This window comes from Cyclopterus lumpus, chromosome 13, assembly GCF_009769545.1.
Source record: "Cyclopterus lumpus isolate fCycLum1 chromosome 13, fCycLum1.pri, whole genome shotgun sequence".
Taxonomy (NCBI): domain Eukaryota; kingdom Metazoa; phylum Chordata; class Actinopteri; order Perciformes; family Cyclopteridae; genus Cyclopterus; species Cyclopterus lumpus.
Window position 1 is genome coordinate 18061036 of NC_046978.1, and position 23419 is coordinate 18084454.

The 23419-nt window shown below is 46.5% G+C and overlaps 1 protein-coding gene across 1 annotated transcript in view; it reads right to left on the reverse strand.

Moving 5' to 3' along the window:
* Positions 1–23419, reverse strand: part of LOC117741824 (calsyntenin-2-like) — a 58454-nt gene that overhangs the window by 988 nt on the left and 34047 nt on the right. Inside the window, exons 5-11 of the mRNA XM_034549053.1 lie at positions 21973–22135; positions 16807–16973; positions 15032–15180; positions 7725–7936; positions 3899–4069; positions 3661–3806; positions 2290–2413 (exon numbers count right to left, since the gene is read on the reverse strand). Of these exons, the coding sequence (XP_034404944.1) occupies positions 2290–2413; positions 3661–3806; positions 3899–4069; positions 7725–7936; positions 15032–15180; positions 16807–16973; positions 21973–22135 (1132 nt within the window). The remainder of the gene's footprint in view (positions 1–2289; positions 2414–3660; positions 3807–3898; positions 4070–7724; positions 7937–15031; positions 15181–16806; positions 16974–21972; positions 22136–23419) is intronic.

Consider the following 23419-nt stretch of genomic DNA (forward strand, 5'->3'; position numbering starts at 1 on the left):
AGGAGAAGGGAGACATGGAATGAGGTTGCTTCAATAAAATTTTTTTTAAATGTCCTCTTTTTTTTTTGTGATCGCCCGTTTTTTTCATTTTCTTTCTCATGTTATCGTACGAGAGGTCTTTTTTTTTTTTTTAAACGTTACCCGAGATGATGATGATGATGATTGCGGGCTCTTTAATTATTGTGTCAGCTTATTGATTTGTCCTTTCTCGCTCTCTCTCATTGTCTTTCTCTCCCCGGCGCTGATCGATACCTCCCCGGGTTTCAGCCGCGCTCGAACCGTCCGTCACTTTTTGGGTCCAGACGGGAAAAACATCTCAACAGATTGATCGCCGTGTTGTTCAAGTCCGCTCGAGACGGATTTATTAATAACTTACTCTCTGACCTTTCGTGTCACCGGGTCTAAACTTTGACACGGAAGGTCGTCCACTGATCGGCGGCTCGAGCCCGCAGGGCCCTCGTGTCCACATGTCGAGTTGTCCGCGGGCAAGGTCGTGACGAGTGAAATGAAGGGTATACACACACACACACACACACACACACACTCTTCCACATGTGTGTGTGTGTTTGTGTATCTGGCACTGTATTCTATCCTATAAGTCTTAATCGACAGATTAACAGAGACACAACATGAGCTCTTGGACCAGGCATTTCCCATCATGCACTGGGCCTTTAGTCGAATAGGGGACGAGGAAATCGGTGTGATAAATTGTGTTGAAGCATCATTTTATAGTTTTTTCCCCCCCATAGTTGTTGTCTGCAGGGTTTTAAAGACTCTTAACCAGGTTCACAGTAGATACGAGGCTTAATGAAACGTAAACCCATTTAAATAAGATACTGAACACCAAGCTCTGTGTGTGTGTGTGTTTGTGTGTGCGTTGGTTTTGACCAATTAAGTCATCAGCTAAAAAAAAAAAAAAACGTGTTTGTTCCCGACGCTCTGAAATGTCATCTGACAAAAGAAAGTCATCATCACGCGAACAACGGGAAGCGCCATCGCGCTCCTCGCGTTCAAGTGTTAAATCTGCGCCCGAGGAGAAAGACAAATAAGAGCTCAAACAAGCAGAAGAGGAATTTAATAACGGATTAGCTTCGAAACGTAGTCGAAGAAAAGCAAACGTAAACACATTTAATAAAGTAATTTATCGCGGCGCAGCATCGTGAGGCCAAAAAAAAAACCCCCACGACGCACATCGAGGGATCTCTCTTGAAATAAAAAATGCTCTGATCTCCAGCCCGCTGAAATAACACGACTTCTCTGTAACTACCCTCCCTCCGCTCGTCCCTGCTGGTGTGTGTGTGTGTGTGTGTGTGTGTGTGTGTGTGTGTGTTTAACGAGTGAGACTCCTCAGATGATCATTTCATTCAGTGGTTCCCTAGATTTTCACACTAAATACGCGGCCTTTGATCTTCCTCTCAGCGAAGCTCCATGCAGCCTTTAGAGGAACTTGGAGTGTTTGCACACACACACACACACACACACACACACACACACACACACACACACACACTTGTACTCTACATACAGCACGATATCATCTGAAAACACATCTACATGCGCCGCGGCTGAAACTACAAGTTCTTTCTTTCTTACTTGTAGTTTTCTTTTTGTAGCCATGCATTAACTTTCCAACCGCAGACCGCCCTCTGTGCTCCTCTGACCTCCTTTTCACACACACACACACACACACACGCACACACACACACCTCTCTGGGCTGTTAGTAGCGTTGGCCACTGAACTCTCCAGGACTCTAAGTAGAATCCATTAGAGTCTGATGAATAATTAAACCCGGTCTGGTAGATTAAGACCGATGTCTCTCCTCCTCGCCGCGTTCTCTTTACTTCGGATCACTCGCAATGTGCAGAGGGGGGGGGGGGGGGGGGGGGGGGGGAGGGGGGGATGCGCTCGCTACATCACTTGAAAGGTGCCCCCCCCCCACCCACCCCGCATGCTGCTCTTCAGTTTTCTGAAGTCTTTTTTTGCATTTTTGTGTCTATTGAATTTTGAGTCAAGGTCCCTCTTTCACAGAAGAGGAAATTACACAGAGTGAGATATTTATACACTTTTGTGAAAATGTAAAAGCAATCACACAATGTGTTCTGGAGTTTTTTTTAGAATTGAAATATCACAGACACAGCTCCGAGACTCACTAAGTGGCTTTTCGAGTACCGCTGCTTTTGTTAAAACTCCCACAGAAAACAAGGGACACTTAAAGAAACAATGAAAGTGGAAAAAGAAAAGAGATAATTGATTCAATCTGTTTGTTTACACCTGACATGCTCCCTTACCTGAGCTGTGGCTCGGGTACAGGTCTTGGATCATGGACGGATGGTGGATCACCTGCATGTACTGAGGCGGGGCCACCAGGTGATTGACATGCTCCCGTGCTTCCGAACTGTGGAGCGCGCTCACCTGGTCGGGAAGCAGAAATTATGTTTTTTTTAAAAATGTTCTTGTTCGAAGGATAAAAGTTTTTGATAGTAATGCAATGAATTCATGCCTTTTGTGTGTGTGCGTGTGTGTGTGTGTGTGCAGGGCCAGCTCAATACAGGAAATTAAATGTAAACTAGATTCATCGACAGCCTCCAAGGTTCAAAAACATGTCTCGTGAAAACGGGGGGGGGGCAATGTATGAATAAGTCAGACTACGTTCCCATCGAGCCGATTTTGGCACGAACATCATGCACGAACATTGCGTAACAGGCGAGGCCAGATTCAGTTCAATGTCTCTGGAGGAGGTGTTCAGTGTTGCATCGCGCCTCCTTCTCCATGCCGGTGTGCCTCGCTGCTTGAGGAAAACATTAATATATATATATATATATATCTTTTTTTAACCTGGTTTTTTTGGGTACACATTAGAATATGTCACATTCCGGTTTGCTATCTTTCAAAAGAGTTTTTTTTTTTTGCCACGAAAGGGAGAAAATAATGCTGCTAAAAATAAAAATGAATGCCTCCTGCGGTTCATTTTTTTAAATGTTGCCAGTCACGTGCGCTGAGTCGGCTCAAACAGCTTGGTCCGTGCTATGTTACTATTTCGGAATTTTAGATTTAGACATTTTAGGGACCTCGGGACATTTTTCTTTTCCCAGGCCACTTCCTTTGAAGGAGGGATCCGCCATCTTTATTTATTAAGCCGAGGACAATAAAAAAAAAGCACTCGGGACAAATGATGTGGGTCCAGGCCTCAAATAGAAATATCAAAGAGGGACATCACATGCTCACTTTCAGGTTCTTGTATTCTGGGTTTTCAGCTAGAACATGTTTGCATACTTTAAATGTTCTCATACTATCTCTCTGAATATAAACCTGTATTAACCCTCAGGTTGTTAAATGCTCTATTTTAGCTGCTGTCTCTTTAAAGCAAAAAAGAAGGAAAAAAAAAGGCCCAGCCTGCTCTGATTGGCTGGACACGGCACACCTTTACAGAGGAAGTTCTCAAGCCGATGGGGGAGGAGCCTCTCAGATGGGGGAGGGGCCTATCGTCTAATGAGACTACATGTAAGTTTCCTACATGTAAGCTCGCCAGGAAACTGTAAAGTAAAGTAATATATCAATATTCGTGTTGCGACTTACAGTTATAGTGATCTGCAACTTAAAAAACCTGAATACATTGAAAACACACGATGAAGAACCAGCGACGGCTATAGCACACGGACCTCCAGGTGGAACTCGTTGCTGGTGTAGCGTCCGTTGAGCTCCGAGCAGGTGAGGCGGAACCTCCTCTCCGTTATCGGTCCCGGCCGCCAACTGTAGTACCGCACCTGTCGGATCACCTGCTCGTAGTTGGACATGGAGTCCACGCCTGTGGGAAGAGGCGGCAGGAGGGAGAGTTAATGAATGTAGATAACTTGTTGTGACGCCGTCGCTCTTAACCAACCGGTGACGTAGACGTACCGTATATGGACATCCCGGAGGTGGAGTTGGTGGCGTCGAGGTGTTTCCCGAGCAGAGAGCTGCGCTGCAGCTGGAGCGACTCCTGCTCCGGCCTTAGCTCCTCCCCCAACACCAGGACGTCACAGTAGTCCAGGTTGTGGATGATCTCCTCCAGCACCCCGGGTCGACGTGCTGCACACACACACACACACACACACACACACACACACACACACACACACGGTTACTCATTAAATGAACCAAGCTGAAGCCCTATCCGCTCAGGACTCGTATCAGCTGGGGACGTCTTGTAAATTGTAATAATTACAGAGGTTGTCTGTGATCTTGATCCCGTGCAAATCGACCGTGTCTGCAATTTGTTGCAAATTACCTCCAATTTCTAATCACAAGAGCCTGTCCATTTTTTTTTTTTTATATTTTTTTTTAATTCTCATTTTCTGTAACCTTTATTTAGCCAAGATGATCCCATTGAGACTTGGAATCTCGTTTACGAGGGGCTCCTGGCCAGGATGGCAGTGTAAAGGATACCCGGGGACCTCTGGTATTATATAGAGGTTTTCCTGTGATCTCAATCCCGAGCTCTCCTTCTCTAAATTACACGACGCCCCCGTGGTAATGCTAGTCCCTTGCGAATAGGGGGCCTTTAAAAAAAAAAAAAAAATGAAAACAGCACACACTTAACACAGAAATACACGTAAACACATTAAAAACTGACATAAAAGAGGCGACGGACTTAAAAGTAAACCAGCAAATTGCGTCGAAAAATAATTCCCACGGCAAAAAAATGGTTTGAAGAGCCCCGTGATTTAAACCAGCGCTGGACACCAACTCACACCTGCACCTTCGCCCAGACTCCAATTATTCACCGCGTCTCTGCACACGGGTCGAGAGCTGTGAGTCGCCGCGGTAACAAGTCACCTCGGACAGCTCCCATATCACAGCGGCGCCCGGGTGGCCGCTGGGGGCTCGCCGACAGTTTGCTAAGCACTCGCCTCCACCTCTCACCGCTGCACACTCCCCTGGGGAGGGAAACGGCTATGCCCATTTAACAGCTTCCCAATGGAGAAAGACAAATGTGCGGTGTGTGTGTGTCTGGGCCGAGGAAGAAAGCTGTGATTCTTCAGGATTGTGGTTGTGGACGAAGGCCTTTGTGCTCGTTGGTTTGATGTTGTTGTCATTATAATGAAGACACTGTTGCTGTTTACGCCTGTAGGTTTCATTTCACTCAATGACGACTCCTTCATAACGGCACAAACCAACAGGTGACGTCACGATGACTACGTCCACCTCTGGCCATTATCCAGTTGTATCAAAAGTCACAGTCTCACTTTAAAATGCACTGTACCTTTAATTGTTTTAAATAGTTTCCAAACTATTCATGGCTGCAGTTGTCCAATCTGGCGGGCACGTTGCCATGCTTGGTGTTAAATTCTGCTTTTTTTTTTTTACAGTAGAGCTCGAACAATCTAACCGAGTGCAGGACTGTCCCAGGACCAGGTGTGTGTGTGCAGCCTGATCTCAGAGCTACAGTGTGGGTAGGATGAACACAAAAGTGCTGGGCGCTCTCTAGAGAGAAAAAAATAGGAAATGGGAGCGAACAAGAAAAAGAACATGACAGCAAAGCCGGAAGAGGAGAAACAGAACAAAAACAAGGAATCACAATTGAGCATTTGAGACGAGTTTAAAGAGAGAATTGACGACCTTGACTTTGAGTAAAAAGGCTTCGGAGTGAGCCTTGAAAAGATACCGTATTGTGAGATGGATAGAGGAACGAGGAGGTGCTGAGCAGGCTCAATAAAAAGACGGATGTCGCACAGGCGAGGGCGAGGGGGCTGATTAAGAGGGTGCAAAAGAAACAAATCGCCTGCCCTGAAAAAGAAATATGTGATTTATCTGGAATCCTTTAACCCCCGGAGAGAACACCAAATCTGCTCATTATGGAACCTCACCGTGCCTCTCTCTCTCTCTCTCTCTCGCTCTGTCTCTTTCCATTTCCGTGTCTTTCTCAGGCTTCCTGGCTAATCTCTTCCCCCCAGCCGTGGTCTCTATTTCACCAGGAGAAAGCTCCACCGACTCCTGAAAGCAATGCTACTTTCTGCTCTGCGATGGAGGGCTGAAACCTCCCTCCTCGCTCAGGCTTATCTGCTCCTTAATTGGCTGCTAGCCACGGCGGCGGACCCGGGCGCCGAGCCGGGACGACGCCAGGTGACTGTTCCCGCCTCGGTGGTCATATCGTTGGACGAGGCTTGAGCCCCCCCTCGGGATTTAAATGTCACACTCATTTTGGCCTCGTTCAAGGCGGTGCGACCCTGAGCCGAGAATCAGTCTCTCGTGGTGGGTGCAAGTCTTCCTCAGCATGAAGGGGAGTCAGTGGAAATTGACTCAACATGGCGAGGCATGGAACAGAAGGCTCCTGCTTACACTGCGGATTACTGCTGACAAAGAGGGGCACGTGGGGGCGGAAGCTACTTTCCCACTATACTCCAATACGTTTGAAAGGAAATAATGTGCTTCCCTTCAGTTCTATGACTGCTGTAGGATGTGTGTACAAAACATGTGGGCACTGTACATAACTGCCTAAATTGTCCATTTGCTATATGTCAAGCATGTAAACATGGACGAGGTATCGAAACTGGATAGCGACGTCTAAGACGGCGCCCATCCAGCACAGGAGATTGTGTTTGCACTTGGATGTGTTTTTTCAGAAGCCTTTTCATAACGGCGGTCTATAGGGAAATTAATTTTCTTGGGTGCTTTTGTCGTCGACCACCGTGGGTGTGGGGGTGGGTGGGGGGTGGGTGGGGGGGGATTGACACCAAGGCCGATGGAAATTGATTTCGGGGGCGACGAGCTAGCGTAACCTCGGCCGTCACACAAAAGCACGATTGAAGATCAGAGTTACCACGGGTTAGAGGCACAGCCTTTGTTTACAGTTATTAACGTGCGAAGGAATGTGGTTCGTGGACTTATATATTACAACTAGGTGCGGAACGTGTGGGTGGATGCCGACAGCACTCCACAGCTCCATATTGTATGGTATTTACGAAGTGACGCCCAGTTTTGGGCGATCCAATCAAGTCTGAAGGACCTCTTGTAACAGCCCACTTATTTTCTTTGAAATATCCACTTATAGAAGATATAGATGCTCCGACTTTTTCCTGTGACTTTAAGTAAGTGAAGATCAGAATACGGCCATGCTTGTGAACTGCACGGACTCGCTAGTACCTGCTTTAGTTGGGGGGTTTGATAACCTTCACTTCCACCAAGCAAGATTAAAGCACGACTTTTCTTTTCCCCAGTTTTGCGGCGTGTGCGTTCCGGCGTATACCCGATGAAAGAAACACTTGCTGCTGCTGTTCAGGTCTTTTCTCTGAGGGTTTGTTTTGAAAGAGAGAGACAGGTGGCCCTGCATGGCTCCGGCTCGTCATTAATGAATGAAAACATTATCAATATGAAATCCCGCTGAAATATTTAACCAAGACAGACTTCTTCCTGCCGGGAGGTACCTACATCTTCAACTTTGTGAGGTGCACTCAGACTTTCAGGCTACCTTTTGGAGTTTGATATTCTCAGTGGGAATGCTCCCTGTAAAAGTACACATGTAAGGTAGTGATCCCTCACCGGCTTCCCACCTCCTGCTCTTTAGGTTCAAAGGGTTGCACATTTACTGCTGTTCTCAACAGCATGTGGACAACATTTTTAGAGCTGAATATGTTGATATAGATTTCCTTTCCCTTGCTTTAAGTATGACAATGCATGCCTCTTTGAACGAAGGCCCTATACAGGTAGCACAGGGGTGACCCCCCCCATGTGTGAGGGTCCATACCTGTGTGGTGTGTGGTGGCGTCCGCTCTGGTGACCGTGCTGCTGATGTGGAGGTCCTTGAACAGAGCGGTGCCTCCCGGCAGCCTGAAGTCGGAGGCGGGCCGATTCAGTCTCTCCACTCCGGTGATGGTTATCCTGGGCTCGCTGGGCTGCGACACCATCACCACCGCATCGATGTCCGGGATGGTGATACAGGTGTCCTCCCCAAAACACCTGGAGAGGTGAATTGAGGCAGGAGAGTTAGAGCTAGACGTGAGTGACAGTGTGAATATTACATGAAGATGTTTCATGATCAAGCAACAGCAACTCCCTGTTTTACATTTTGTACAGATTACACAAATAAGCTGTTACAATTCTTAATGCAAAACTCATCACCTGCTGGTAATAGTTTCATATATAGGGTACACATATGAGAGGGGTATCAATCTTCTCATCTAAGAAAGCAAGTCCTTTATTCTTCACTATTAGAAAAATAAATGTATTACTAAAAATGTAGTACGGTTTGAATCTGCTTTTACTTCTAGAAGAACTAATTCATGTTCATACTTTATTTCTCACATGCTAATTAGAAGCTGGACCCACTTCTTAAGAACCCAAATAATGTTAATTTCTCCTTTGGATGTATATAGGTCACTCATAGAAATGAAGCGACGGTCCTCATTTAAGAGAAGGTCCTCATAAGGTCCTCATATAAGAGAAAGTCCTCATATAAGAGAAGGTCCTCATAAAGTCCTCATATAAGAGAAGGTCCTCATAAGGTCCTCATATAAGAGAAGGTCCTCATAAGGTCCTTATATAAGTGTGTGCTTGGCATGTGTTTAAATGCACAGCATCCGCTGGCAACCTTTAAGAGACGGGCACGGATCAGCTCTGTAGGGCCTTAGCTGGCTAGCTGTGAGCTCACAACACAGCCCCCCCCCCCCCCCCCCCCCCACACACACACACACAGCCACACACACACACACACACCCACACACACATACACACAAACAGATTGGTCGTGCTCACGCGAATCAGTGCAGGCATCTGACTCGCAACCATTCCGATGCATTGGACGCACACACACACACACACACGCAGAGAAGCGGAGAAGCTGCAGATTACACATCAATCAAATGGAAAACAAGAGACACTAAAATGAGAAAAAGGACAGAAGGAGGGAGGGAGCGAGCAGAGGGAGGGAGGGAGGGAGCGAGGGAAGGTACTGAGGGTGGTGATGGTGTAAGCCGTGAAAGCTGAACAAACAACCCGATTTCTGTTTTTACATTTCACCGAAGGCCTTTCAAGCACACACGCACACACACACACACATCTGTCAGTGGGCGGGACATCAATGCTTCTGCAGCGAGAAAATCATAACAAGCTTATTTCCTGCTTATGGAAACCTGGGCTCTGAGATTTCAGCCGTTGTGTTTTCTCTCCTCCGACGTTACGATGTAAAGTGCCTCAGCAATGCATAAATCCACCGGGTGAATTTCCATATGTCTCCGTTTCTATCTGGGGTGTAGTTTTATATGTACATGTATAGTTTTATATGAATTTCTGTGACGAGAATTAGAAATAAGGACAGGAAAATAAGGATGTCAAAGCCAAAACATAAAATGTGTCTTCGGATACTCACCATGGGGTGATATATGCAGGGTAGTGTGTGCCTGTACTGTATCGACTCACACGGTACATTTAGTACATTTCCACAGCATTTAACGACCTTCTAATGCGGGAAGAAGTTTCGCAATCACGAACACTTGGCTCTTAACCGGGGGGAACGGTTTGCCTCGACCCCCAGTCACGTCAAACCCCTCCCCCCCTCTCGTTCGGCCATTAACTCGTCCATAATAGACCGTGTACGGCCAGTATTTAGCAGTACATTGAGATTTCGAGGGCACTGATTGGAGGGCGCACTCGTTTGACGTTTACGTTTGTAAAATGGGGTGATTGGGCTTGGCGGGAGTTATTTCGGACGCAATCAAAACTGAAAACCGCTGGTTGCCACTTGTGTTGTACTGTAAGGCCGCGGTTCATTCAGCTAGCAGGGAAACCATCGATGTAACAAAACCACCACAGTCCATAAAGGACCGAGACTGGGGCCCGAGATGTGAGTAGAGAGCTCCAGAGACGACATCATCGCTCTGGTTCCCTCGACAAAAAGCCACCGGTATTCTTCCTGTGCGTTTTTTGTTGTTGTTGCTTGTTGCAGAAACATTTATAATGGACCTTCGCTTATATGAGGACCTTCTCTTATATGAGGACCGTCTCTTTTATGAGGACCTTCTCTTTTATGAGGACCTTCTCTTATATGAGGACCGTCTCTTTTATGAGGACCTTCTCTTATATGAGGACCGTCTCTTTTATGAGGACCTTCGCTTATACGAGGACCTTCTCTTATATGAGGATCTTCTCTTATATGAGGACCGTCTCTTTTATGAGGACCTTCGCTTATACGAGGACCTTCTCTTATATGAGGACCGTCTCTTTTATGAGGACCTTCTCTTATACGAGGACCTTCTCTTATATGAGGAGGACCTTCTCTTATATGAGGACCGTCTCTTTTATGAGGACCTTCGCTTATACGAGGACCTTCGCATATATCAGGATCTTCTCTTATATGAGGACCGTCTCTTTTATGAGGACCTTCGCTTATACGAGGACCTTCTCTTATACGAGGACCTTCTCTTATATGAGGACCTTCTCTTATATGAGGACCTTCTCTTTTATGAGGACCTTCGCTTATACGAGGACCTTCTCTTATATGAGGATCTTCTCTTATATGAGGACCGTCTCTTTTATGAGGACCTTCGCTTATACGAGGACCTTCTCTTATATGAGGATCTTCTCTTATATGAGGACCGTCTCTTTTATGAGGACCTTCTCTTATATGAGGACCGTCTCTTTTATGAGGACCTTCGCTTATACGAGGACCTTCTCTTTTATGAGGACCTTCGCTTATACGAGGACCTTCTCTTATATGAGGACCGTCTCTTTTATGAGGACCTTCGCTTATACGAGGACCTTCTCTTTTATGAGGACCTTCTCTTATATGAGGACCGTCTCTTTTATGAGGACCTTCTCTTATATGAGGACCGTCTCTTTTATGAGGACCTTCGCTTATACGAGGACCTTCTCTTATATGAGGATCTTCTCTTATATGAGGACCGTCTCTTTTATGAGGACCTTCGCTTATACGAGGACCTTCTCTTATATGAGGACCGTCTCTTTTATGAGGACCTTCTCTTATACGAGGACCTTCTCTTATATGAGGAGGACCTTCTCTTATATGAGGACCGTCTCTTTTATGAGGACCTTCGCTTATATGAGGACCTTCGCATATATCAGGATCTTCTCTTATATGAGGACCGTCTCTTTTATGAGGACCTTCGCTTATACGAGGACCTTCTCTTATACGAGGACCTTCTCTTATATGAGGACCTTCTCTTATATGAGGACCTTCTCTTTTATGAGGACCTTCGCTTATACGAGGACCTTCTCTTATATGAGGATCTTCTCTTATATGAGGACCGTCTCTTTTATGAGGACCTTCGCTTATACGAGGACCTTCTCTTATATGAGGATCTTCTCTTATATGAGGACCGTCTCTTTTATGAGGACCTTCTCTTATATGAGGATCTTCTCTTATATGAGGACCGTCTCTTTTATGAGGACCTTCTCTTATACGAGGACCTTCTCTTATATGAGGACCTTCTCTTATATGAGGACCGTCTCTTTTATGAGGACCTTCGCTTATACGAGGACCTTCTCTTATACGAGGACCTTCTCTTATATGAGGACCTTCTCTTATATGAGGACCTTCTCTTTTATGAGGACCTTCGCTTATACGAGGACCTTCTCTTATATGAGGATCTTCTCTTATATGAGGACCGTCTCTTTTATGAGGACCTTCGCTTATACGAGGACCTTCTCTTATATGAGGATCTTCTCTTATATGAGGACCGTCTCTTTTATGAGGACCTTCGCTTATACGAGGACCTTCTCTTATATGAGGATCTTCTCTTATATGAGGACCTTCTCTTATATGAGGACCGTCTCTTTTATGAGGACCTTCACTTATACGAGGACCTTCTCTTTTATGAGGACCTTCGCTTATACGAGGACCTTCTCTTATACGAGGACCTTCTCTTATATGAGGACCTTCGCTTATACGATGACCTTCTCTTATATGAGGATCTTCTCTTATATGAGGACCGTCTCTTTTATGAGGACCTTCGCTTATACGAGGACCTTCTCTTATATGAGGACCGTCTCTTTTATGAGGACCTTCTCTTATACGAGGACCTTCTCTTATATGAGGACCTTCTCTTATATGAGGACCGTCTCTTTTATGAGGACCTTCGCTTATACGAGGACCTTCGCATATATCAGGATCTTCTCTTATATGAGGACCGTCTCTTTTATGAGGACCTTCGCTTATACGAGGACCTTCTCTTATACGAGGACCTTCTCTTATATGAGGACCGTCCCTTATATGAGGACCTTCTCTTTTATGAGGACCTTCGCTTATACGAGGACCTTCTCTTATATGAGGATCTTCTCTTATATGAGGACCTTCTCTTTTATGAGGACCTTCGCTTATACGAGGACCTTCTCTTATATGAGGATCTTCTCTTATATGAGGACCGTCTCTTTTATGAGGACCTTCGCTTATACGAGGACCTTCTCTTATATGAGGACCGTCTCTTTTATGAGGACCTTCGCTAATACGAGGACCTTCGCATATATCAGGATCTTCTCTTATATGAGGATCTTCTCTTATATGAGGACCGTCTCTTTTATGAGGACCTTCGCATATATCAGGATCTTCTCTTATATGAGGACCTTTCATGATATTTGAAGCACAAACACAATTTCCAGAAGTAAAAAAAAAAGCGAACGTTAAGCCTTTGAATAGAACCACACCACGGTCGTTTGGGTATTGACTTGAGTATTTACTGACGTATTTTATGGCAAAATGGCGAAATCTCTTAAACGTGTGTTGTACCTCAGGACCTTATTTCAGGCATCTAAACCATAAACCCAGAAAAAAAAACACAAAGCAGAATTTTGGTAATCCTGTAATAAGAAGTTATTACATTTATTTTTAACATTATAGCCGCTCAGGGTACAAAAAGCACATCTCTTTGTTTATGTTCCCTTTTTTGTTGTTAACTTATTGTGACTTATCTTGAAAGACGCGATTACGTCTCCGTCCGGGAAGCTCACTAACCGGCTTTAACTCATCCGGTTGGAAAAGGGCAAATTCACTTTCTTTTTGTGAAATAATAAATCAGAGCAAACCCTTTCCAATTTTGTCTGGATGTGGAAAACTTAAAACTATTGTCTGTAATCCTCCGCAGTTCGGTTGTCTGAGGCCACAGTTAAATAGACAAAAGCATCGTGTAATCTCTCCTTATCTCCGGCGTGGCCACAGCCGGCGTTGTGTCTGCATCGCCGCTCGGGCACCGCGCCATTGTTGTGAGCGGCGGGAGATACAAACTCAGTGATGCAGGGAGACCAATGCTGCGTGGGCCCCCCCCCCCGAAAAAAACAACAAAAAAAACACCACCAGACTGGAGACGGTCCAACTTAATTATAAAGAAATGTGACAAGGGAGCCAGGGGCTGTTGCAGAGATTAGTTACTTTTTATTTTCTCCACGCCTGCAGTAATTGCAGTTATTAGTCGTCAGCACGAAGGAAATAGTAATTTAATTTGGAATTAATTAACATCTCTGTTTATTTGCGAGGAGCGATACTGTCCGGGGGGGTGGGGGTGGGGGGGGGGGGGGTTATAAGGAGGGAGGCCACTTTTCGGGTTCTGCCGGTGTGTGTTCTGGATGAAGTACCAAAACAACAAATTGGAAGTTAAATCACCCGCGTTATGAACAGAAGATTTCCTGCAGTAAACAGAAGATGCACTCTGGCTACACACACACACACACACACACACACACACACACACACACACACACACACACACACACGCACACACACACTGGTCATAAGCAAAACCCGGTGTGTTTTTTCCTCGTCGAGGTGTAGCTCATGCAACTTGAATGCTGTGCTGTGGAGATATAATAAAGAAAAAAAAGAGACTTTTTTTTGTATTGGTATAAAAAGTAATAACGTGTACAAATGGTCGCTTTTACTCTCGGGAATCGCGGGAAGTTCATCGCACATTTTCACGTCTCCATCGTGATTAATCTCTCGTTAAAGTGCAATTATTGTGAAGATTGAAGTGGATAAATAACGTGAAATCGACAATCTCGGTTGCTATTTGTCAAACCGGTGCACATGCCTGACATCGCCTATTGATTCTATATCGTAAATACACAGTGGTTTACTTTACAGTGAGACTTTTGAATCGTAATTGTTCAATGCATTTATGCCTCATGAGTAAAGAGCAGTGTCTTCTCTCCACGCCGTGAGCACATGTTCATGTAAATGACGGTTTTGTATCTATTCTGTAAACATAATCTCATAAACCAGCAGGGTTTTGTTTTTTTTTTGCGCTGTTTGTTTAATTATTTTCTTGATGCCCGCAGTAATCACACTTATGTCAGCGAGAAACTAGTTTAATTACATCGGCAGGAAAAATATTTAACGTCATCGGGGGCATTTGTGAGGAGCGATATGCACTGTTATGGCAGGAAGGCAATGTTGCAGGCTTAGATGAGGAGAATTATTATTATCTTTTTTTTTTCTTTTCTCCTGGAGTCTCTTTTGGATGCGAGCGTTAAAATAAACCTGGGAGCTTGAACACACCTCATCAGTGAGTCTCTACACATGCTTTTGAATGGACGCCCTCTCGCACATACTATATATTTAACATTTTTATATTTAATATTTCTTTTTTTGATGGTAACCCGCCAGGGGAGGATGTTTTACTCTCTCTCTCTCTCGTTCCTCCGCCAAAATCCGGGCAGAATTATTAAAACATGACGTGAAAATGTAAAAACTGGCCCCAGTGGCGACAGCAAACAGAACACGGTGTATTAAAAGGAAAAAGAAAGTGACAGCAGAGGAAAGGAGAAACACACAGAGTGAGAGAGAGAGAGAGAGAGAGGTTGGGATCAATGCGTGAGGGAGATGGGATGTGCACATCAGTCAGGCTGTGATATCCGCGGTGTCGTCTTAATACTTAACAGAAGTGACAATGTGCGTTAACGCTCCTCACGTCGGGGGGGGGGGGGGGGGGGGAGATACGGAGACGCCAAGATGATACGAGGGGGAAGCAGATGTGGGGTTGTTTAAAAAATGAAAAGTGAAGAGACAGACGGCGAGGGGGGGGGGGAAAGGAGGAGGAGCCGTGTACGTACTGGACGGCGGTGGAGATGTGCAGGCGCCGGATGCCCGACGTGGGGAACTGACGAGAGTTGATGTAGGAAACTTTCCTCACGGCGGCGTTCATGTTTTCCAAGTCCTCCCCCGCCATGACCAAGATGGACTGGGCTGGGTTGAAGTGGAACTACAGAAAGAGAACAAAAAACAACAACAACAACAAACAACAAACAGAGCCGTTAAGATGTAGCGAGACCCGGAGCCGTGAATCGGATGAACCTGCAGCTTTAATGTGTCACGTGGCATCCATCACAAAATAAAATACCTAAAAGTCAAGAGGTGACGACATCGGGACGCACTTATCCCGGTCGGTTACATTTTTTAAAAAAAGGTCCGACGCATGTGACCGAATCAGGTCGTCCATCAAAGGGAGCGTCACGTTTGATGACGCAACGACCACCCATGTGAATGAAAGTCGAGGATTTTTTTTACAGAAGTCAATGGACACCTGGCAGGAAGGAACGAAGGAATATTGTGTCGAAATACCGATATGACCCTTTGAAGTCACGAGGCTAGAAAATACTCCCTCGCGAGGTATAGTTTGGGGGGCGTGTGTCCTCCTGCTGGGTTTGATGGAAGGGATTTGAGGTCCTTCTTACTTTAAGGAGGGTTTAGTGGTCTCCTTCTCTGAAACCGTACAGAGTGTCTCCCATTTCCTAAAACTGCCTCTCAGCAGCGGGGCAACGGTACTTCGGCACGGCATGGGGGGGGGCGGAGCTCCCTCTCCCCTGTCATTTACCCCCTTCACACCTTTCCCTTCCCTCTCATCTTCTGTCCTCCGTCACTGCACTTTGCCGGCTATCTGCCTCAACCTCCCTCCGTCTTCCACTTTCCACATCGTCGTCCTCCTCCTCGGCTAAACGGCGCCCTTAAGCCCCCCCCCCCCGGGGATTTACGGGAGCCAGACGAGTGTGCGGCTGAGAAGAAAATGAAATTGCTTTCAAGAGACAAACTACACCGGGGCCCTCGAGAAGGCCCTCACGTCCTCATCCCACCTTGTCTTCTCAAAAGGCTGGCAAGGATCTCTTTGTGGACCACGGCACAATGGGGGTGGGGCTCTGTGGAGAAGAGTGAAGAGGGAAAGATCGAGAAAGACTTAAAAGGGGCCGAGGACGGGTGGGTTGGGGGGGGGGGGGGGGGGGGGGGGGGGGGGGGGGGGGGGGGGGGGGGGGGGGGGGGGGGGGGGGGGGGGGGGGGGGGGGGGGGGGGGGGGGGGGGGGGGGGGGGGGGGGGGGGGGGGGGGGGGGGGGGGGGGGGGGCCCGGCTTTTAGTCTACACAAACCCCTATCCGTCTTGTCTGCCCTCTATCTTCCACAGCGCAGGGAGATGGATTAGCCGAGCTGGTGGAAGTGTTGTCGGGTCTGAGGAAGCCAACTGGTGATTTAGCCGTTGTGATTTAAAGAGGTGCACTTTTCTTCTGTCAACTGGCATCAAAATGTAGTGTGTCTGTGTGTGTGTGTGGACGCAGCAGAGGATGATGTAGTATGTCGAATGTATACTCAGTGTACGCAGGACGGCTGCTACGAAAAGCAACTTTTACTGCCACCAGGAAATGGATTTAAAGAGACAGTTCACACTTATTTGGTATCTGCTTTTCCCTTCATAGTGCCTTCAATATCAATATAGCCAGCAGCCAGTTAGCTTAGCTTAGCATTCAAAAGTACCACATAGCAGCACCTCCGAGGCTCAGTATTGTTACCGCGTTTGTTTAATACGTACGAGTAAAAAATAAAATAAAAGAATAAATGAATACCTTGATGCTCTTATCCAGACTCTCGAGGGAATTGATGTCCAGTCCCTCTTTGCAGGCCTGCAGACAGGAAATGACTTTCTGACTCTCGATCTTCCCCGGTCGGATGGTCAGTCCAGATAGGCTGCCCCGGAAGTACTGAGTGAACCGCGGCTTGGTCACCTCCCCACCTGCAAAATATTGTAAATTAAGTTAATTTATGAAAAAACCTTTTTTGGGGGGGATTGCGTTTTTTGGAGGTTTGTGGTGACACTGCAGTACCTTTTAAAACATGTGCACAACAACACAATGCAGTGCTCCTCTTTTTTTAAAAGCATTGCAATGGGCCACACACACCTTGTGTAGGTACTAATGTTAGGGTTGATCTACAGTAATCACCATGGAGTCTTGTGGGTCTCTGCCGGTATGCGGTCCACAAACTACAAGATCGTGAAACTGACACTGACTTCATTCACGAGTCCTGAGGACCAAATTATGGCGATAATTTGCCATATAATGCCGGCTTTGTGTGTCCGTTCTGGCATTTAACGAAGGATACTGCTGTAAAAGTGCAAGTGTTATTCAGCCATACCGTCGAGATAAAGGTAAGAAAGAAAAGTCAACACGTATAGAGTACTGTATGTTCTCTGAACTCCGTAAAGGCCACTACCAGCAAGAGAAGTCTCCAAAACCACTCATTAGCTGAAAAGGTTACTAGCTCTGGGTATGAAAACCTCACCTTTATCTTACTTCTTCTCCAAACTGTGCCTCTAATCCAATCAAAGCACTGATGATAAAAATGGCTTTTTTTGTGTTATTTTTCAGAACTTGGAAATATGTGCACATCTTAAAAAGCCACGGACCGAGTGTTCAACAACTGACTTCATGACCCTGTACGTTTGCGTATGTTCAGCGCGTAAAGAAAAGCTCCCGCTTGCTCACTCTAGTCGACCTCTGAGCGACGTTGCAATACCCCCCCCAAAAAAAACATGGAAGCGGTCCCAATCAGCTTGGATGGAAGAGGATCGTGGAACAGGAAAGTTAAAGCTTACCTTATCCTGCACACACCTTTCTTGACCTTTCCAACTGGATTGATTTTGATGACTCCCCCCCCCCCCCCCCCCCCCCCCCCCCCCGATTTAAAATAAATGTAACAGCAGGGACCACCTTGAACCAGGTGATCCATTTGGGGACTGAAGAAGGACTCTGTTACAGTCTCCTTGGACTGGAGTTGGAGGAACCCTTAATTCAAAACCCCCCTTTTGGCTCCACTCCGTCAGACGTACCCGAGCTGGAACCAACCCCAATTCTGCGTCTATAATCAACTGGTGAGGACGTATTTCTAGCATCGTGAATCCATCAAGTGAGTATTCAAGACAGGCTTTTTTACGGGATCGGGTCATCGATGATGGTTTTTTGATGATCAGGACGTACGTGTGTCTTCTTTGTCTGGCAGCCCTTCATCGATTCATTCATATGCATTGAACTGCAATGTAAGTTCCCCAGCTTTCAGTAAACCAACCACAGCTGCTTTGCATACTCAAAAGCCAAACACTGACACCCTGCCAGAGTCTATCTTCCAAAAAGCTCAAGATCACTTTTCTATTCACGTCTCACAAGCTTTTTTTTTTTTTTTTTGCCAAACCCCCGCCGTCTTCCTTCTCTCTTCACGCTTCAACTCAGTTACCGTTTTCCTTCCCTTTATTCCTGCCCTATCCCCTCTAAAGATGTCCACCTATCCGCTCGGTCCCCTCCCTGACAGATGTTATCAATTTAGGCTGTGGCCAGAGAAACCATTAAGGGGTCCCAGAGAGAGGAGAGGGGGGGGGGAGATTAGCGAGACGCCGCGAATGATATGGGCGATAAAACCACTGATCATTCCGCTTCTCTGAGAGGCCGTTTTTTTTTGTTGAAACGTGGCGTCAGCGCTATTCGCCCGCTCAATAGATCTCCGCTTTCCCTTTTTCCCCCGGCCCTATTTGCATAATTTCCGACAAAACGAGAAGAAAAAAAAAAGCATCAGATGAGACGGAAGAGGCGTGGGCGAGCTTGGAAATAGGACCATTAGAGAGAGAGAGAGAGAGAGATTGTTCTTCTTCTTCTTCTTCCTGCATGCTGAGATGAGGGAGGTCGAGCGCAAGAGGGGAAGAAGAAGAACGAGGCGAGGTGAGCGCGTGGCTCTCCGGCTGCCCGACTGTTACACACTTCTGAGGTCAGAGGGTAAGTATAGACAGAAACTGCACAGCCGGCACTTAACTTCCAGAGGTGAAGGAAGAAGGACGGGGAGGAGGGGGCGGTGCGACCCTTCTATCGGAGATCAGGAGTGGGATGAAGTCGCGCGAACGAACGATTCTCGTGCATTTTAACGAGCATTTTGACGGCGCGTCCACAGACAGGATGTGTGTATGCTGCCTCCGACTCTCTCTGAGTCGACCAGGGGCCTTCGTACTTTCTGTGACATGTGATTTCTCCCATCGGAAACGTCTTTGTGGATCTCCGCATGCAAGCAAAGCGTTGCCGAGTTATTTTGAAGTCACGCTAGTGATGTTTGTTGCATGTTTTTCTGTCCTTTACTGACTAACTACAGTTGGCTACCCCCTCAAAAAGTGCTTGGGTTTGAGTTGCCTGATGTCGTAGAGATATCAGCCTTTTCTCGAATGTAATGGGTCCTTTAAGCCCATTATTTATGTTTTTTAATGAACTTAACTGAGTGGTTTTGTTGCCTAAAGTGTTTTTTTTTTATACACAACATTAACCACCTGCGATCATAATTTGATACACAACTCTACCCGGTGCAAACAAGCGTAAAGATGGGGACATGTTCCATCAGCTTTCCTCTTACAGTTTTCTAACATGCTTATAAAGGTTATAGGTTGCTTAGTTAGTAGATCAGGTGATCACTTTCTGAACAGTTCCACATGTAGCAGAAATATATACTAAAACCATGCACCCTCACACGGCCCTGCAGTTGATATTCTAAATTTCATCACAGCCGTTAAAAAAATGAAATAAATCAAAGTTAAAATCGCTTTTTAAGGAAGTGCTTATCTAAAACCGCCCTGCTAATAAAGCCTGATTAATGTGCGCCAGCCGCGCGCAGTGACAGTTTGCGGCAGGTTCAATTACAGATTTTACAGACTGAGATCTCGCCACTCCACACTAGAATGCCCTCTTTGCATAAATATCCGTAATGCGATCGTTCTAAATTGCGCTCATTATGCTTTTGGGTCGGGCATTCACACATCGCATCGTACTGAGCTGACCAGTTAAATGTTATGAGCCGTGAAATTATGTCATGAAATCTAATTAAAATATTGCGAAACTATCACAGTCGCTCTGCAGTCGTACGGGTTTGGAGCGAACGGATCTTTTTGTTGTTTGTTTGTTTACTCTGCCGTTGTCCCGTCTGAACCCACTAACATTACTGTTCGATATTTAACTGCGATGCCGTTCAGCGGGCCGAGATGAACCCACCACGTTCTCTCCATTGTCTGCTCTATAACACTCAGGAGCTGAAGCTTCGGGGAGCCGGGGGAGGTAAATTAGCTCATCTTTGAGACTTATCTGCAATCAACATAGCACACTTAGCACATCTCGGTGCTCTGGAAAGGCAATCTGTTGCGGCTAATGGCTTTTGTTAGGATTCAGGAATCACCTTAACGACTCTTTACCGAGGCTTAGCCAAACACCTCGAAAAGAAGGTCTCCTCTCTGAACTCTCTTTTCTATTGGAGGCACTTTTAATCCTCCTAAAGCCGGGTGTTCAATGAAAGAACTGGGAGGGCCAGAGGAGGAGGAGGAATGAAAGCTGCAGATGAAAGCGGCGCCGGATGACCTGCTCCTGCTCCGGCACAAAAGGAGATATCTTGACTCTTTATCTGGGGGGGGGGTTAAGCGTCACTGAGCTGTCTCATTTGGTCCATCAAATCGACGGGGAAGAAAAGTGCCTTTTCTCCGACCCCCGTGCAATTAGTGGCAGCTCTCAGTTCAGAGGACAGTTAAATTGTACGCCTCCATTCACGCTGGTTCAATCGTTTGTCAAAGGCACACTAAGTGCTCTTCCTAATTGCTCTTTCGGAGCCAAAGAACATGTCCGACACTCAAAGAGTCCCCGAGTAATAAGTGTTATTCATATTCTGGAACTGGCTAGCAGCGATATTTAGCAGAATACCAAATACACCTCATCTTTTGTATTAAACTTTTGTTTCATTTGCATCACCACCACCTCTTTTCCCATCGACATCACCACCACCTCTTCATTCATTTGCATCATCATCACCACCTCTTTTCCCATTTGCACCACCACCACCTCTTTTCCCATTGGCATCAGCACCACCATCACCTATTTTCGCATTGACATCATCACCATCACCTCTTTTCCCATTTGCACCACCACCTCTTTTCCAATTTGCACCACCACCACCTCTTTTCCCATTGGCACCACCACCACCTCTTTTCCCATTGGCATCAGCACCACCTCTTTTCCCATTGGCATCAGCACCACCACCACCTCTTTTCCCATTGGCATCAGCACCACCATCACCTATTTTCGCATTGACATCATCACCATCACCTCTTTTCCCATTTGCACCACCACCTCTTTTCCAATTTGCACCACCACCACCTCTTTTCCCATTGGCACCACCACCACCTCTTTTCCCATTGGCATCAGCACCACCTCTTTTCCCATTGGCATCAGCACCACCATCACCTATTTTCACATTGGCACCACCACCACCTCTTTTCCAATTTGCACCACCACCTCTTTTCCCATTGGCACCACCACCACCTCCTTTCCCATTTGCACCACCACCTCTTTTCCAATTTGTACCACCATCACCTATTTTCGCATTGACATCATCACCATCACCTCTTTTCCCATTTGCACCACCACCACCTCTTTTCCCATTTGCACCACCACCTCTTTTCCAATTTGTACCACCATCACCTCTTTTCCCTATTTGCACCACCATCACCTCTTTTCCCGTTTGCATCACCATCACCTCTTTTCCCGTTTGCATCACCATCACCTCTTTTCCCATTTGCACCACCATCACCTCTTTTCCCATTGGCATCACCATCACCTCTTTTCCCATTGGCACCACCACCACCACCTCTTTTCCCATTTGCACCACCACCACCTCCTTTCCCATTGGCATCATCATCCCCACAGTCGGCTCCGCCCACTCACCTTGCCAGCAGGCGCCGACCGTGAGCTGCACGTCGATCTGCGAGGGGTGGATGGGCCAGTCGTCAGTCACCAGGTAGGGGTCGTAGGTCACTCCGTCCACGTAGAGGGTCACCACCGGGAACTCCACGTTGATGACGTAGTAATGCCACTCCTTGTCACAGATCTGTCGGGGAGAGAAGACGCAGAAAGTCACACACGGCCTAAATAATCATTAAAATGTCACGGAAAAACTAAGCTGCCGCGGTTATTTCCTTCTTAAATAAATAGTTTGAAACACACCGGTTAGCTTAGCTTAGCATAAATACCCAAGTCACGGAGGAAAAGCGTCCAAAAGTAACTAAACGTGTCCTAATATCTGATATTATTCGGTGGCGTGGTGCCACCGCATCGAAAAAGAAAACAATCGAGGCTCATCAACACCGTGCACGACTTCGCTCGTTCTCCGGAGATCGTTTTCTGCGATGATCTAGCTGGGAATCGTGCCATAAACTTTTGTGCTCGTCTCTGTGAATGTCTTGTTTAGAAGAAATGCATTCTGTGGCTGCGACCCGTATGAACTCATCTCTCACGTGCTGAGAAATTGATCATGGAAATAAAAAATAACTTGGAAAACTAGTCGACTGTTTTCCAGGATCTCCTTGACTCGAAACCCCCCCCCCCGACAAACCCCGGTCGTCCTCAAGGAATACAAAGCTCCCCGATTCTCCCTAAAAACATGATTTTGGTGCCAATGCAAACTGGAAGCACATGAACTACATTGGAGATAACAGACGCAGACACATTTTCATCAGACGCTGATGCAACTAGCCTCATTTTGGGTACGCAGCGTTTTAAATAGATGATGTGCAGCTCTTCTAGTCCTTCACATTTATTCATAGACGTTTGTTAAATTCTTTGGCACACCACCAGTAGCGATGATCGATGGCGGTTCCTATTATTTCAACCTGCGTAACCCTGAAATCGTGCAAACTGGCAGATTTAAATCAAATGTTGTGTCATCTTTTATGCCAACTATGGGAATATATTACAATAAATTGCCTCAGTTGGGGGATAACCTTCTTTCCGCCCCCACCTTTCTATTGTAGCTCCATCTTGTGATTTGTTGTGGTTACGTCCTCTTAGCATCGTCTAACCTCCGTCTCTAATGAAGAGCGCTCCGCAGACGGCCAATTAACACCGCGCTAGCGCAGCAGATGGGAGCGCTAATCAATCCGGTTTTCATTCTTTTCTTTTTTTTTTCTCTCGCAGCTGCTTAACAACGTGTGCGGCGCGTGCCGACGTCCTCGGGGATCCACGGCGGCGTAAATCCGACTGCGGTTATTTCGCGGCGCCGAAGATGTGATCGATAGTGATGGGATTGACTTTGATTGGCTGGTTAGGATGCTCAGGACGTGCGTAACACGCACACAAGGGAGCCCCTCCCCCCCCCCCCCCCCCCCCCCCCCCC